Raw genomic sequence first — 15,923 nt, forward strand, 5'->3', positions numbered from 1 at the left:
ACCTAGCAATCAGCCCCCTCTTTACTCACATCTCAAGGCCTTAAAATACTCCATCCAATTACTTAGGAACTGAAAGCCATGCACACCAATGACACCCCTTTTTACCCAATGGGATATATGCAGTAAGAACATCACCTTTGACTTTGTGTATAATTAGAGCAAATACATACATATAACACTTCCACTTCCAGGATATGAAAGAAGACCGCAAACCACCCAAAATTCTACAGCTATAAAAATAACTGGATTTTTTCTCAGCTGTTACATAATAAGTAGCCCATTAAACGCCATCTTTATCTGTATAATTGTGAGCTCGGGCAGTCATGTTTAGCCTGTTGGGTAACTCGCATCCAAAAAGTATAAACCACTACCCTCTTATTATGGGCAACATCAATTCTATCAGCTTTTTTTTTAGCTATATCGCATATTGCAGATTCATAAAATTTGTCTTTTCCAGGCATCTTTTATCACTGTCACCATCTTTTAATCTTTTATCAATGTTACTAAACATGACATACTGATCCCTGATATGACCGTCTACCTGCCTGCCTCTAGCTCCACACTAATGTAAAGGAGTATTTTTCTCTTTCAGTTTCAGCAATAATATAAAATGATGATGGAGACAAACGGTGAAGGGAAGAAAATCTTTTAGAGAAAAACAAGGCATTGTTTTTCAAACAGAATTAAAAAATGTTAATCAAAAAAATTAACTCACCTTTCCACGCATTCTTTTACAACTGCAAAATTACCATCTCCAATAACTTTCCCTATTCTATATTTCTCGAGTATTATGGAGGCATCAGTGAATTTATTTCCATTAAGTCCTATTAAATAAGAAGGTAGAATGAATGCTATTTACAAAACAGAGTATTTTATGGCATATAACTTAAAGACCCTACTACTAGCAACTCCAGTATTATGAAATCCTCACATAGAGCCAAATTCAGTACTATGAGGAAAATTTAACTCATGGCTTATCACATAAAAACTCAATGATATCTATAGGTAACTGGATTAGGAGATATACTAATCCAGTTGCTTACTAAGGGCTGGGACACACTGGGCGATTTGGGGAGATTTAGTCGCCTGGCGACTAATCGCCGCGACTTTTCACGACCAATCTTCCCCGAATGCTTCCCCTCTCTCTGCGCCTGGCTAAAATGAAAAATCGCCTGCGCTAATCACACGCGGCGATTCGTTTTCTGAAGTCGCCCGAAGTTTCCTCGTGAGGCAACTTCGGGCGACTTTGGAAAACGAATCGCTGCGTGTGATTAGCGCAGGCGATTTTTCATTTTAGCCAGGCGCAGAGAGAGGGGAAGCATTCGGGGAGAAAAGTCGCTGCGATTAGTCGCCAGGCGACTAAATCTCCCCAAATCGCCCAGTGTGTCCCTACCCTTAAGATGGGTTGCTGCAGGCAGATAATATCTGACAGTTTAGACAATTTTTGTTCAAACTGGCCAATGTCTGCACATGTGTAATAATTTAAATTCTGCTTGGAATCATAATGATTGCAATCAGACTTGTTGGTAAAAGTCATTCAGCCTCTTAGCATTGGGCTTTCACCTAATGCAATAATTTCTTGAAAGTGCTACATCAGGGCTGTCAGACAGATCAAACACATTTGCTAGACTGGTAAACCTGGTGTGTTTGCTTTAGAAACTCTATTACAGTTTATATAAACAAGCTGCTGTGTAGCCACAAGGGCAGCCATTTAAAGCTGATAAAGGAGAAAAGGCACAGAATACATAGTGGATAAAAGATAAGCTCTGTAGTATACAATGGGATTCTTCAGAACTTCAGTTCTACTGTTATCTGCTGTGTCTCCTATGCTTGAATGGCGTCCCGCATGATAGCTTGTTTATATAAACTATAGTAGAGTTTCTGAAGCAAACACACAGTTTTACATTATATTGTCATGTCTTTTAAACACTTTCATTTTTCTGTGCTACTGTTCCTTTAAGGCTTTGTTAATTGGCAAGGAATGGATCTACTCATTTGAGTAAAAAAATAGCTGGCTGATTACTTACAACTGGAGAGTATGTCACGACCTTATTACGTAATAAATATGTTGTTAAATTGCTAATTTTAAAAATGTAATTTGCTAGTCTAGTTGAACCATGAGGAATGCACAATGATAGAGAAATAATCACCTCCATAAAGAGGTCTCACTGGGTGACCTGCATTGGAATGGTTCAAAGCAAGGTACATGATCCTCATGTTTACATACCTTCCGGACTATTGAGTAGTTCTGATAGACCATTCACATTTGAAGTGGAGCCACAATGTGGTGGAATCTGAAATCAAAGAATATAAATTATATTTATATATATTTATTTCCATTATCCTCAATATCTTTTCACTGAAACGGTTACCTCTTTGACTTTCCAAATTTACCATCTAGTATTTAAACAGATTTATGCTTAATAAGGGCTTGCTTATATACAAAACATATAACAGAGTTAAAATTACAAAACAAACAAAATTTGCAAGATTAAAGGGAAAGTAAACCCAATATTTATCAGATGGACCAGTAAAATGATATTCAAGTGAAAATGCCTACTTCCTATCACTTTTAGTTCCCCGGGTCTGGATTCACTGTGTAGCTTAATCAAATACAGAAACAACAATAAAGGTCAATGCCACAAGGGAAGGTATAAAGGCTGTATGCCTGTGTTTAGAGTAAGTTGCCCCTATATTGCCATTTCTTTTACACCCAAAAGATAAAGCAACTTGTATTAAAAAGGTAATTCCTGGGGTGTGTACAGATTTGTCAAGAATCCATGTGATTACAATCACAAGCCTGGGATTGCATAATTCAGTGAAACCTCAATTTTATATACACTAATTTTGTTTTACTGTATTTTTGTTGTCCCACCAATTATGCAGTGTTTTTCCCTGATGTTACACCATATTTTCACAGATTTTACACGGGGTAGATATATTAAGGTTTGAATTGTAAATTCAAACTTGAATTTTTAAATTGGATTTTTAGTCAAAACCAACAATCCTAAAACCTGTCGAGTTCATGTAGAAGTCAATAGCAGAGGTCCAGACCCATTTGAACATGTTAATAGCCTTCCTGACATTCGAGTATTTTTCTAAAAAAAGCTTGAAATTTAGTCTAATTCGATTTGAGTTTTCAAGTCGGTAATATTCGTTTTAGAGAGTTAGAGAGTAATATTGAGTTTTAGACGTTTTTTTTCTATAAGATACTATTCAAGTTTTGAGGTCATTTGAGTTCATTCGAGGTAACAAAAACTCGTAACATTCGACCTTTGATAAATCAGCCACCTTATCTGTCTGGTTCTGCCTGTAAATAGTCAAGTCCTGTTAGTCTGCACCTCATATCGTAATGCACAAATCACTTACTGCTTCACTCACTTCACTTACTGTGCATGTGACTTTCAGAGAGGTCATTAAAATGCTGTACCATAGTATAAATTAAATGCTGCAATATTTACCCTTGTCATCAACACAGTAACATGTTGTATTTCAAAGTAAAACCAATGGTACATTTATCCTTTGAGTACTTGAAGAACAAGTTGAAGTTTATCACATTTCCCTGATTTGAAATAATTTTTTCCTGGTCCTCTGGAGAAACGTACTTTAAAAGTAACCACAATAAATATTCAGCTTTACAGAGCATTTGTTTTTTAGATGGGGTCCCCCTTTTGAAAGCTGGAAAGAGTCAATAGTAAAAAAAAAAAAAAAAGGCTAATAAGTTGCTTAGAATTAGCCATTCTATCACATACTAAAAGTTAACTTAAAAGTGAGTCATCCCTTTAAGCTAAATTCAGACTTCTGAAAATCAGCACAAAGAGAATGTGTTTCTTCCGGACTGTTTAAAAATAGCGGACATACACTGGAGTTCTGATGTGGACTGGTGGGAAGTGAGCCGATAAACGCCTTTTGGAACCAGTACAATTTCCTTTACTGGGGTTTTGTATTGTTATTTTGCTGCACCAGGTTTTCATTTTCCTTCCACAAGAAACATACAGTATTTATTGCTGTTTAGTTTCAGAACAGAACTGGTTGAAGCCGGAGGAAACAAACTCGCCAATACTATTCAGTAGTATGTGTAACAATGTGTGTTATTATGGGTATGTGTCGCATGGAGAGTTATTGCTTTCCTAGTTATTAGTATTTGTCTGACATAAAAACACCCATAGGCTGTGCAACTTTTTCAGAAAATGTATTTTAACGCTGAATTCCCCATAGGTCTGGCACAATGTGCTCTTTGCTCTGTACTGTGCCAGATGGAGGGACTTTATCTTTTGCTAATGATGTTATTTGCCACAGCTCTGACTTGCAGGTCTAATTTGACAGGGTATGCAAAAAAGGAAGATGAGATCCTATGCATTAGAGGGCAGAAAGCACACTCTGGGACAGATTTATCAGAGATAGGTATTTTTTCCTGGTTACTGCTGTTTTGATTTCTTCAGGGTGTGGCAACTGAAGCCGAGTTGCATGTGTCGTACAGCACCTAAACTAAAAAACCCCTGGAGAATGGGAAAGAGGATTGTGAGCCTGTTAAGACTGAATATTAATAGATTGGGTAGGTACAGTATGTACCATTAAATTACATAATGGATTTGTCAATTAAAAATGTGCTGCCGGGTAACGGATAAAATGAGACATTGTTGAATTACCAGCCAATTACACTTTAAATGAGACTGTGATCTGGGAAGCCCATCTTTCTTTTCTCTTCCTTTTTGTGTTTTCTTTAGTCTCTTTCTTCTATGTATAAAAAGTGAAAAAGTTAATAAAGAAAATCTTACAAAAAAAAAAAAAAAAAATGTGCTGTATTCCTTACCTTTAGGCCTCGAAAGCTGCCTGGGCTGGTTGGAGATGAGCAGGAGGATTTTGTAGATTTTGGGGTGGATAGCTGGCTACTTGGTGTTCCATTGACTAAGAATAAGAATTAGAGAGTATTTAAGTAAAACAAGAAAATACAAGAACAGGTCAGTAATGCTCCCCCATTTATCTCCCACTGACACCTTGATAGAATTAATCATCAATGAATGTTTAGTAATCTAAAACTCAAACATCACAATAAAACTGGCAATATGTACAGTAGTTTACAAGAAAATTGCAAAGGTTTTTATACCTGTTCATTATTCACCTTTTATAATATAGAATGTTGCAATGTGGAACCAACTTGTATTGATAACTGAACCACTCAGCATTGTAGTGCAGTCAAAACTCCCCCTGGATTTCTTGCACAAAAGTTACTGGTGTTGATGCTCATTTGATTGTTTCACACTGTTGTATATCGTGACACACTATTTGACAAGCTAGACTATCACATGGGAAATGCTGCATGCACAGTTTACCAATGTCATTTTTCTCCCATGCAATTTTTTTTACCATGGAGCATAGCTGGCATAATATGTACGTGCATTTCCTCTCCAAATCTATATAAATTAACTTATACCAGGTAATATGGAACAAGAATTGTGATAGTAAATAGTAGAACAGAGATTTTTAGACTTCTTTGGTTAAAGAGATTCTTTCATAATTTTTATGGTGTAGTTTTTATTTATAAATTACACGGTTTACATTGCAAATAATTCACTCCACCATGTAAACCATGTAAACCTGAATTCCTAAACCGACAAGTGTTTTTTTTTTAGTTCATCTCAAGTCATTTTGCCTGGTCATGTGCTTTCAGAAAGAGCCAGCACTTCATGCTATTTTTTCTCCTACTCAATGTAACTGAAGGTGTTGCAGTGGGACATGGATTTTTACTATTGAGTGCTGTAATCTGGGTACCTTCCCATTGTTCTGATGCTGGGGGGGGGGGTGATATCACTCCAACTTGCAGTGCAGCAGTAAAGAGTGACTGAAGTATATCAGAGCACAAGTCACATGCCTGGGGCACCTAGGAAACTGACAATATGTCTAGACCCATGTCAGATGTCAAAATTAAAAATACAAAAAAAATCAATTTGCTCTTTTGAAAAACATATTTCAGGTCAGAAGTCTGCTGGAGCAGCACTATTAACTGATGCATTTTTAAAAAAAAATTGTTCCCATGACAGTATCCCTGTGATAAGCCTTCACATGTTTACATCCATACATTGCTTCATCCCAAAAAGGGTACTCAGTCCCAAAGTTTAAGTCTGTGTAGCTGGAAGGCAGAAGGCTATATATTGCACTATGTAGGATTTACAAAATATATTCCAGCAGCACTCCGGTTCAGTGGAAAAAATGTATTTATGAAGCAACGTTTTGGGAATAGCCAGCCCTTTATCAAGCTTGATAAAGGACTGGTTATGCCCGAAATGTTGCTTCACAAATAAATTTTTTCACTGAACCGGAGTGCTGCTGGAATATATTCTGGAGATTGGATTTGACCTGGGCAGACAGAGTCACAGTCGGCACCCGACGCTTCAAAGAGCGGTGAGAAGGATTGTGTAGCACTACTTTCTATGTGCACTATGTAGGATTGTTATGCCCCCCCAGCTTGTCCAATAGCACCATAGAGATATTTATCATAGTATTAATATAATAATGGTCAATGCAATGTGTCAAATCAAATAACTGTCCCACTACACAGAAAAGGTTGGAAGTACTGAATAAGAAGATCATTAATGCTAAATGAGTTCTATTTAGGCAAATACTCTTTAGGGTTTTCAGATAATATAGCTCCTGGTAGTTGAAAATAATCTACATATTTCTGAGTTGACAGTATACCCTATACATTAACCTGGGCCATGTGTGTGTTCCTTTTGTCCTTTAAACTACACACTAACTGGTAAGTGGGTACAAAAATAGTCTGCAGTGTTGGTCTGACATGAAGCTGATTTGTTAGAGGTCTAATAGCCTAAGCTATGTCAGTGCTGAAGACTACAAATCTTCAGACACTTTAATGCTTGTGTCCAACATATGCAATGTCAGCAAGAAGCAAGAGGTTTGAGGGCCACTTCACTGTAGCCAACCTCCGTGGACATAAACACAAGAGAACAATTTATCAAAGATTGTAGAGAAGGGTTGTTCTAATTTGATGAAATAACCATGATAAATAACTGGACAGAATCAATCTGACCTTCAGACACAAGGTTCAACCCATACCATCTGTCACAGACTCAATGAAAAGGGGCTTTTTTGTAAGAGACCGAAGAAGACCCCACTGCTGACAAAGAAACATAAGAAAGCCCAGCTACAGCTTGCCAAAACACACCTGAACAAGGTAAAATTGTCTCATAAAGAACGCTCTATGGACAAATGAGACTGAATAAGAGCTTTTTGGTTAAAGTGCAACATACTTACAGGAAAACAAATAAAGGCATTAAAGAAAAGAACAACATGCCTACAGTCAAACATGGAGGGGGTCCCATCATTAAATAAGAATATTACCAAGGCATTTTGGAGCACAAAATTCAACTAATGTCAGAAAGCATGGTCTTTATCTCAGATCACAGATTTCCAGCAGGCTAATGATCCAAAGCACACTTCAGAACAGTTTAGCATATTTTTCTTTCTAGGTTGCTTTTTTAAGTGGCCAGATCGAAATCCAATTGCACACTTAAGCTGCCCATAGATGTTCCGATTTTTAAAAGATCAGATCCTCATCGTGAGACCACGATTGTACGAAAGTACTAATTTACCATCAACTAAAAAGACCAACAAACCCTGCAAACATAGATAGATTGCATTGGGACCGACAAAGATTTTTTGACCTGGCCGATCAATTTCCTGACAGATGTCGGCTGAAAAATTTTAAGATGTACGATCGTTCGAATCCCACTAACCATACAATAATTTCGAAGGATTGGTCGGACTTCCCTAAAATCGGTCGTTCGGCAAGAAGAATCGTCGCGTCTATGGGGAGCTTTACTCAAAACTGCAGAAGTGGAGCAGTTTAGAAAGAAAGCCTTGATTTCAGTTATTCTTTCCAAAAAGTGTGCTACCAAATATCAAGTCTAGAGCATCAGTAATTTGTCAGTTTTTCAGATATGAAAATGTGACAAGTTCTATCTAAATGAAATAATACATTTCTGTAATCTTATTACAATAGTATTGTAATATTAATAGAATTGTGGAAACCTGGTTTTGCCAACGTCAATCTTATTTTGCATTAGACTGATTTATTTTAATATTTTAATATTTTTGACTTTGTCTAATTGTCATGGGTACCAAAGATCACTAATAGTGCAATGTATAACCTGTACAGAAAATAAACGAACACACAGTGCCAAATATAAGCTTTTTTAGATACTAAGGGATATTAACAAATTTGCACAACAATTTATACAGGTAGCAAATGTTAAGAAGCTGAACTAGGGTTGCCACCTTTTGTGGATAGTTGTAGACCAGGCAGGCCCTATGACATCAGGTGTAATCCCGGTGATGATGGGGGCTGGCAGATGATGATGGAAGCTGGAGCAGGTACTGGTCCAGGGCATGCCAATGATGTTGGGTCAGGGGCTTGGTTATGACGTGACGATCGACGATTGGCTGATCGCCACACCATTCATTTTAAAAGTCTTGTTCGGATTTCCTAATTTGAAAACGGGACAGGTGGCAACCCTAAACTGAACAGAGGGTGAGCTGGCATATGAGCTGGTGAAGGTAAGATGAAGGAGAAAAAAATGTGCGAGAATAATGGCTCACCTGGAGATTTTGTGCTGGAATAGTAGCCACCCCTCTTTACTGCATTCATTCAGTTATAGAGACAAACAATGAAAGCATCAAGAAGATGAACTAATTAGAATATCATTTCAAATGCAAATTTCAAAATAAACGTGATTTCTTTCTTGAAAAAGTTATAGCAAGAAAATTGAAGGGAAGCTATAGTCATACACATTTTTTTCTGGTATTGTTCTATTTTTTTTTGTTTTTTATTGTGTAAAAATAAACACATTCAGCTATGCCAATGTATAACGGCAGGTGTTCAAAGCATGACACCCTGTGGGTATAAATACAGGTGACAAAAATCTGGCAGGTTTTTAGGTGCTCTAGTTTCCTCCCACCCCACAGCTCAACAGTGAATGTGAGAGGAAACTGAGATTGTAAATTCTGCTGTGTCACACAGTATGGCTGCACACTGGTAGAATAAACCCAGAGTATTATCAGCTAGCTTTAATATAGTATCCCTGACTGGCCAGCCCCTAGTATTTTCATAAACTATTGTCAATAATTCCCTTAAGGAGTAAATGTAGAAGCACCAAGAAGCACCCTAATATAGAAGTTAACAAAAAAGAAGAAAAAGGCATTTAAAAATTACCAGTCTGTGGGACAGAAGCTGCATTTAATGAATATTAACACGGTAATAAATGTTGTAAAACCGCAATCCGGAAGGCAAAGATAGGAAATGAGGAGCGCATTGCAGCAGAGGCCAAGACTAATGCCAAAAACTTTTTAAAGTATATTAATAGTAAAAAGATGTAGGTTGGGAGTGTGGCTCCTTTAAATAATGGTACCAGTATGGCTGTAACAGACACAGAAAGGGCAAATGTGCTAAATCAGTTATTTTCTTCAGTGTATACAATAGAGGAGTCAGTGTTCCCAGGCTCACTTCATAGCTGCCTTATTGGCTCAGCTCAATCTAATTATTGGCTGACTCAGGATATAGTTCATAAAGTTTTAATACAAATGAATGCAAACAAGACTTCAGGGCAGATAACATACACCCCAGGTTCTAATAGAGCTTAGTTCAGTTTTAGACTGGCCCCTATTTCTGATTTTCTCAGATTCACTTTCATCTGGTATGGTGCCTATGAATTGGAGGAAAGCTGATGTTATTCTAATATTTAAAAACAGATTACGATCTCAGCCTGGAAATTATAGGACAGTAAATTTGACATATGTGGTGGGCAAATTACTTGAAGGCTTGTTAAGGGATCACATTCATGCAGCAATCAGCTTGGCATTATGAATGATTGCTCCTATCAGATGGATTTGCTTGCTTTTATGATGAGGTAAGTTGTAGATGCTGGACAGTAGTTGTAGATGTGATCTATTTGGATTTTGCCAAAGCGATTAATACCCTGCCCGACAAATGACTGCTTTCTAAACTAAGGTCTGTTGGACTTAATGAATTCATAGTAAGTTAGATTGAATTTTTTTTTTTTTTGAAAGATTATTATATGATCCCCAGTGTGAACAACCCCAATTTGTTCGATTGTGAGGTTGCCGGATCCTCTAATATTGTGCACTGGGCTGATCTCTACAAGGGTGTGCGATTGTTCCAATTGCTTATGTGAAACATCCCCAATTTAGCCAGTCTTTCCCCATAGCTAAGATTTTGCATACATTTTACTAGCCCAGTTTCCCTTTTCTGTATCCTCTATAATTCAATAATGTCCTGTTTGAGCATTGGAGACCAAAACTGTGCGGCATATTCTAGATGGGGCCTTACCAGTGCTCTATAGGTTGAAGAATGACCCCTTTCCTGCTGCGAATCAATGCCCCTTTTAATACAGCTCAAGGCCTTATTTGCCCTTGATGCTGCTGACTGGCATTGCTTGCTGCAGCAAAGTTTATCATATACAAGGACTCCAAGGTCCTTTTCCATAATAGATTTGCCTAGTGCAGTCCCATTAAGGGTATAAGTGGCTTGGATATTTTTACATCCCAAGTGCATGACTTTACATTTATCAACATTGAATCTCATTTACCAATTAGCTGCCCAAATTGCCAGTTTGTCAAGTCGTTTGCAAATGGATAGGATAGGTGATTTGATAACTATGTATAAATATAGAAGGGCATCATATAATAATCTCTAATGCTTTATTTACCAGTAGGTCTTTCCAGCTGACACAAGGTCTCCCATTCCGATTAGAAGAAAGGAGGTTCCACCTAAATATTCAGAAGGGATTTTTTTTACAGTGGGAGCAGTGAAGATTTGGAATTCTCTTACTGAATCAGTTGTCCTGGCTGATTAGATAGCTTTAAGAAGAGGTTGGGTGGCTTTTTAGCAAGTGAGGGAATACAGGGTTATGGAAGATAGCCCATAGTACAAGTTGATCCAGGGACTAATCCAATTGCTATTTTGGATTCAGGAAGGAATTGTTTTCCCCCTCTGAGGCAAAATGGAGAGGCTTCAAACAAGGTTTTATTTTACCTTCCTCTGGATCAACTAGCAGTTATGCAGGTTATACTGTATATAGACTTAAAAGGTTGAACTTGATGGACATGTGTCTTTTTTTCAACCTAACTTACTAGGTTACTTTGTTACAATTCACTTCTTGCATGACTTTACAGTAGCTAAGATCAATATAAGTGGTTGAAAAATAACTAGCCCTTATAAGAAATATTGCATTTAAGTTTAACTTCGAAAAATCCATAAAGGAACACCAAAAAATGTAAATGTTTCAAAGGAATGACAATATATTGTACTGCTTAGTATTTTTAAAAGAGTATTTATTATGAATGAAAGTTCATCCTTTGATAAATACACCTTTCAAAATCCCATAGAAATGAATGGAGAGTGGCGGAATTTCACTCTAGAGGACTGTGGTGATCTCTAACTTCACTCTTTGATAAATATCCCCTAAAGTCTTCCTAAGCATTGGTTATATATTTTGCACTCGACTTCAGCCATGTTATCAGAAAGTAGAACAGCAGCCAGACTCATACAGAAAGTACTGCATGTAAAACTTCAGACAGCTATATCATTGCACAGGGTATCTGAGACCACAGATACACTCGACAGCAATAAATAGATTTACAACATTGTTACTTCAACTTCTGCACTGTTTAAACAGTTGAAACAAGTCTGTTTAAGGCAACAAAAAAAATAAGTAAAACAAGTGGGAGTTAATGAGCAGCCCAAGCTCTATCAAGGAGAATTAGAAGGATTAGAGTCCTAGGTGTACCACTTCACAATAGTGATCCAAGTGTACAGACTTAAGAGGTACATTTTGTCCTGCCTAAGTTCCACATGGAGGGTCTGAATACTGTGGATAGGACACTTTCTTGTTGACTATATTCACTGTTCCATAATTGGCCCCCTTATGGGTAAGGCCTGTACCTGTGTATATGAGCATCTGCACTGAATTATTGTTTAGGACTATTTTCTAAGAGATTGTGCTAAAGAGTTAACATTTAATTTTTAGAATCACCAGTGCCCAATTTATTTGCTTAACCTAAGCATTGATGTTCTGTGAAAACCCTCTCTCTATATGCAAGGGCCCATATCCAGAGATTAAGATTGTTTATTGATTTATGTACGGTAAATGGATAGTCTCCTGGATGTAAGTAACTCCAGTAAAAGTACAAATTTTGGTGTTTTACCCCAAAATCGATAAGCTGCAGGGACTTTGTGAAATCGTGAAAATCAGTAAACCGGTGGAAATTGGTGCGAGGAAAATGTGAAATTTTGCATTCAGCAGTGGACGGCACGCGCTGAAACACATCACGCGCCATCTTTGATTTTCGGGAAGAGGTATCTTTAAAATGGAGACATCATGAACAGGCTATTTGTGAGATCAATCAATTTTTCTGGGGGGCACTTATAATTGGAAAGAGAGGGGAAATGGCGGACACCCCATGTAACCCATTTTGGAAACCTTTCTTGCATATATCTTCACATAATTAGACTGGCAATACCATATAATTTGGAGAACTATAACTCACAGAAACCTCACTTTATGTAGTTTTCATTTCAAAACTGGGGGAACCACCTAATACAACCTAGGAGTACTTGAAAAATTGTATCAAGTACAATACCTGAAGCAATTTGATAACTATCTTTTATGTATTTATACTGTTATTTATTGCGTTTCTGGCTGGCCAGATTTTAAATTGAAGATTTTTAACATTAAATAAATCTGTATACTTTCAGAATAACTCGGTCTCAAAATACACCTTTAATTAATTTTCTTAACTCCAGTTAAAGGGATCCGGTCATCGGAAAACATGTTGTTTTTTTCAAAATGAATCAGTTAATAGTGCTACCCCAGCAGAATTCTGCACTGAAATCCATTTCTCAAAAGAGCAAACAGATTTTTTTTATATTCAATTTTGAAATCTGACATGGGGCTAGAGATTTTGTCAATTTCCCAGCTGCCCCATGTCATGTGACTTGTGCCTGCACTTTAGGAGAGAAATGCTTTCTGGCAGGCTGCTGTTTTTCCTTCTCAATGTAACTGAATGTGTCTCAGTGGGACATGGGGTTTTTACTATTGAGAGTTGTTCTTAGATCTACCAAGCAGCTGTTATCTTTGTTAGTGAGCTGGTATCTGGTTACCTTCCCATTGTTGTTTTGTTTGGCTGCTGGGGGGGAAAAGGGAGGGGGTGATATCGCTCCAACTTGCAGTACAGCAGTAAAGAGTGATTGAAGTTTATCAGAGCACAAGTCACATGACTTGGGGCAGCTGGGAAATTGACAATATGTCTAGCCCCATGGCAGATTTCAAAATTGTTTGTCCTTTTGTGAGAAATGGATTTCAGCGCAGAATTCAGCTGGAGCAGCACTATTAACAGATTCCTTTTGCTAAAAAATGTTTTTTCCCATGACAGTATCCCTTTAAGTATCACCATACACATTAAATGATTATATATACAACAAATATAAATATATATATACACACACACACATCTCTCTCTTACCCATTGCCGGGGATTTACTACGTCGTGATGCCCCAGGACTTTTGGAACCTTGTTGTCTCGGAGTCCGTGAATACGCTGTTTTCAAGACTCTACACTCTATAAAGTAATGAAGATCAGGAATGTGAGTATAACACAAAACAGCCACAAAGCTTAGATATATTGTCGGAGTAAGTGTTTTGGGTCCTGTTGCTTGTGGTATTTGCTTTTCCAACTTTAACCATTAGCTGAAACTAATTTATCAAGCCAAGGGAGAATATAATAGAAAACTGGGGTCTCATTTCTCCAGGCCAAAAATTAATAAGATTTCACTATTCAGCTACCACGGTGATGCCTGTAACATAAAACAGATGTACTGTATGTAGAGGTTTTGGACAGAGTCCTCTAAGGCTGCCGTATACAAGTTACTGATAGTTACATAGTTAAATCGGGTTGAAAAAAGACAAAGTCCATCAAGTTCAACCCATTCAAATGAAAACCCAGCATCCATACACACACCCTCCATACCCTCACATAAATTATATATACACATACCTATACTAACTATAACTGATGATTTCTATGACGCTAATACATACAGAACTGTCCATCCACACGTTGAGCTGGCAACTCATGCCAACAGCTAACTAAATACTGTGCAAGTCTCAGAATAGATGGGCAGGTGCTCTTTCCTCATGTTACATTTAGTAATCAACCACATATAGTATATGCTCTGGAACAATATTAAGAAGCCATAACACGCAGCAGCTTCAGATCTGCTTCTGATTAATCTTGCCAGTCCATGTTCCTTTTACAAGTCAAGATTGTCAAAAGCAAAAAAAAACATATTTTACTGTATATGGAGAAGACCTACTAATGGTCAAGCATAGCAGCCTCTGTAGACTTATGCGTATTCCCTTTTATACATTCATGTTGCATGAGCTAAGATAAGCCTTGGAATACAGAAGTATAACAAAGTAATGCATTTTAGAAACACACACACACAAAAAAAAAGAAAATACTCAGGTTTATTATTGTTAATGGTTTTCAGGTTTCTCTGCAGTTACCATGATCCAGAACAAAGTCATCCTGTGCATATCGGTATTTTTCTGGGCCACAGGCAATAAAAACATCATCTTCTCCAAAGAAATCCTGCAAACATGTTACCTGTGATATTAAAAGGAGAAAAACATTAATAATCACATGAAATTTCTCATGGTAGAATTGTGGAATTAGTGTTTGAATTTCTGATGAAACAAATATAGAAAAGGCAAATCCCTTCAAATTAAACCTAGTGGAAATCCTGCTGCAGAATTTTAAGGAGTTTCAGGAAAAAAATATGACACCGTACCTCCCAACTGTCCCGTTTTCAGTGGGACAGTCCCCATTTTGACAGCTCAACCCGCATTTGTACTGAAAAGTCCCGACTTTCTCTGCACTGAAAAGCCACAAATAGAAACAAAGAATTGGCTTTTGGCAGAGAGCCCAGAAAAACAACAGGTGCAGCTAAGATATTTTTGTAACAATTTTGAGATAAGTAAATAAGTAATTGTAGCAATTTAGATAAGAAGGTCACTTGGGAAAAGTTAGACTCACAGCTTAAAGGGCAATTCATCTTCATTATCAAAACTGTAATAATTGAAAAAAATCTAAGAAATATGTTCGAACTTTCATAACCTGCCAAATTTTGTAAAATGAACATGGTAATTAGGGGGTGTGGCCACAAAAAGGGCATGGCCAAAAAAATTCACTGCGTTACACGTGACAACTTTTTGTTTTTTGCCCCTCTTTTCATTTCCAAAAAAACTAGTTACAGTTTCTACATACCGTATGTTTCTATATATGTATAATTGTAATGGAAAATAAAACTACATCTCACATTCAACATACATTTTTCATGGCAATGTGAACAGACAATACCTAGCAACACTGCAAACCGCTCAATCACTGCCCTCTGTTCTTGAGAGTTTGTGCCACTTCAATGGGACTGCAGGGACATATGCATATACATTTTACAGTTCTAGGTATATAGATTTTGTGACAGTGCACTTCATGCCCATCTTTCTGTAATTTTGCATAAGCAGTTTAGAATTTATATGGAATGCACAGATTTCAAGAGAAATAGGAACAGTTCAGACATACTGTTTTAATAATATTCCCTTGCATACCATTTGGACAAAAGGGAAAAAAAAGAAAAAGGCAGACTGCCAGCATATTTCTGAAAACAGCTGACTATCCAGCTGCTCTGGATGAATAGCATTCAACAGCAGTGTGTAGGACAATGTAAACTCTCCACCCTAGGAGCTTAGCTGATCTGTCCACGTTTTCGTTTGGCCCCTCACTATATCTGGGAATGTGAACACGTTTCACAGACCCAGAACAATAGAGAC

General features: G+C 37.3%; 1 protein-coding gene across 5 annotated transcripts in view; it reads right to left on the minus strand.

The window, feature by feature from the left end:
* The window catches only part of dclk2.S (doublecortin like kinase 2 S homeolog), a 62,523-nt gene that overhangs the window by 21,667 nt on the left and 24,933 nt on the right, over window positions 1-15,923 (minus strand). For 4 of the 5 annotated variants that reach the window (XR_005964882.1, XM_041579551.1, XM_041579553.1 and 1 more), the window contains exons 3-8: window positions 14,601-14,700; window positions 13,558-13,653; window positions 8,617-8,655; window positions 4,814-4,908; window positions 2,228-2,294; window positions 716-824 (exon numbers count right to left, since the gene is read on the minus strand). Coding sequence is in view for 4 of the 5 variants with exons in the window: in XM_041579551.1 (XP_041435485.1) it covers window positions 716-824; window positions 2,228-2,294; window positions 4,814-4,908; window positions 8,617-8,655; window positions 13,558-13,653; window positions 14,601-14,700 (506 nt within the window). In the remaining variant the exon portion in view is untranslated. The remainder of the gene's footprint in view (window positions 1-715; window positions 825-2,227; window positions 2,295-4,813; window positions 4,909-8,616; window positions 8,656-13,557; window positions 13,654-14,600; window positions 14,701-15,923) is intronic. The other variant, XM_018243271.2, reaches the window with a different exon arrangement.

The sequence above is a fragment of the Xenopus laevis genome, chromosome 1S, assembly GCF_017654675.1.
Source record: "Xenopus laevis strain J_2021 chromosome 1S, Xenopus_laevis_v10.1, whole genome shotgun sequence".
Taxonomy (NCBI): Eukaryota; Metazoa; Chordata; class Amphibia; order Anura; family Pipidae; genus Xenopus; species Xenopus laevis.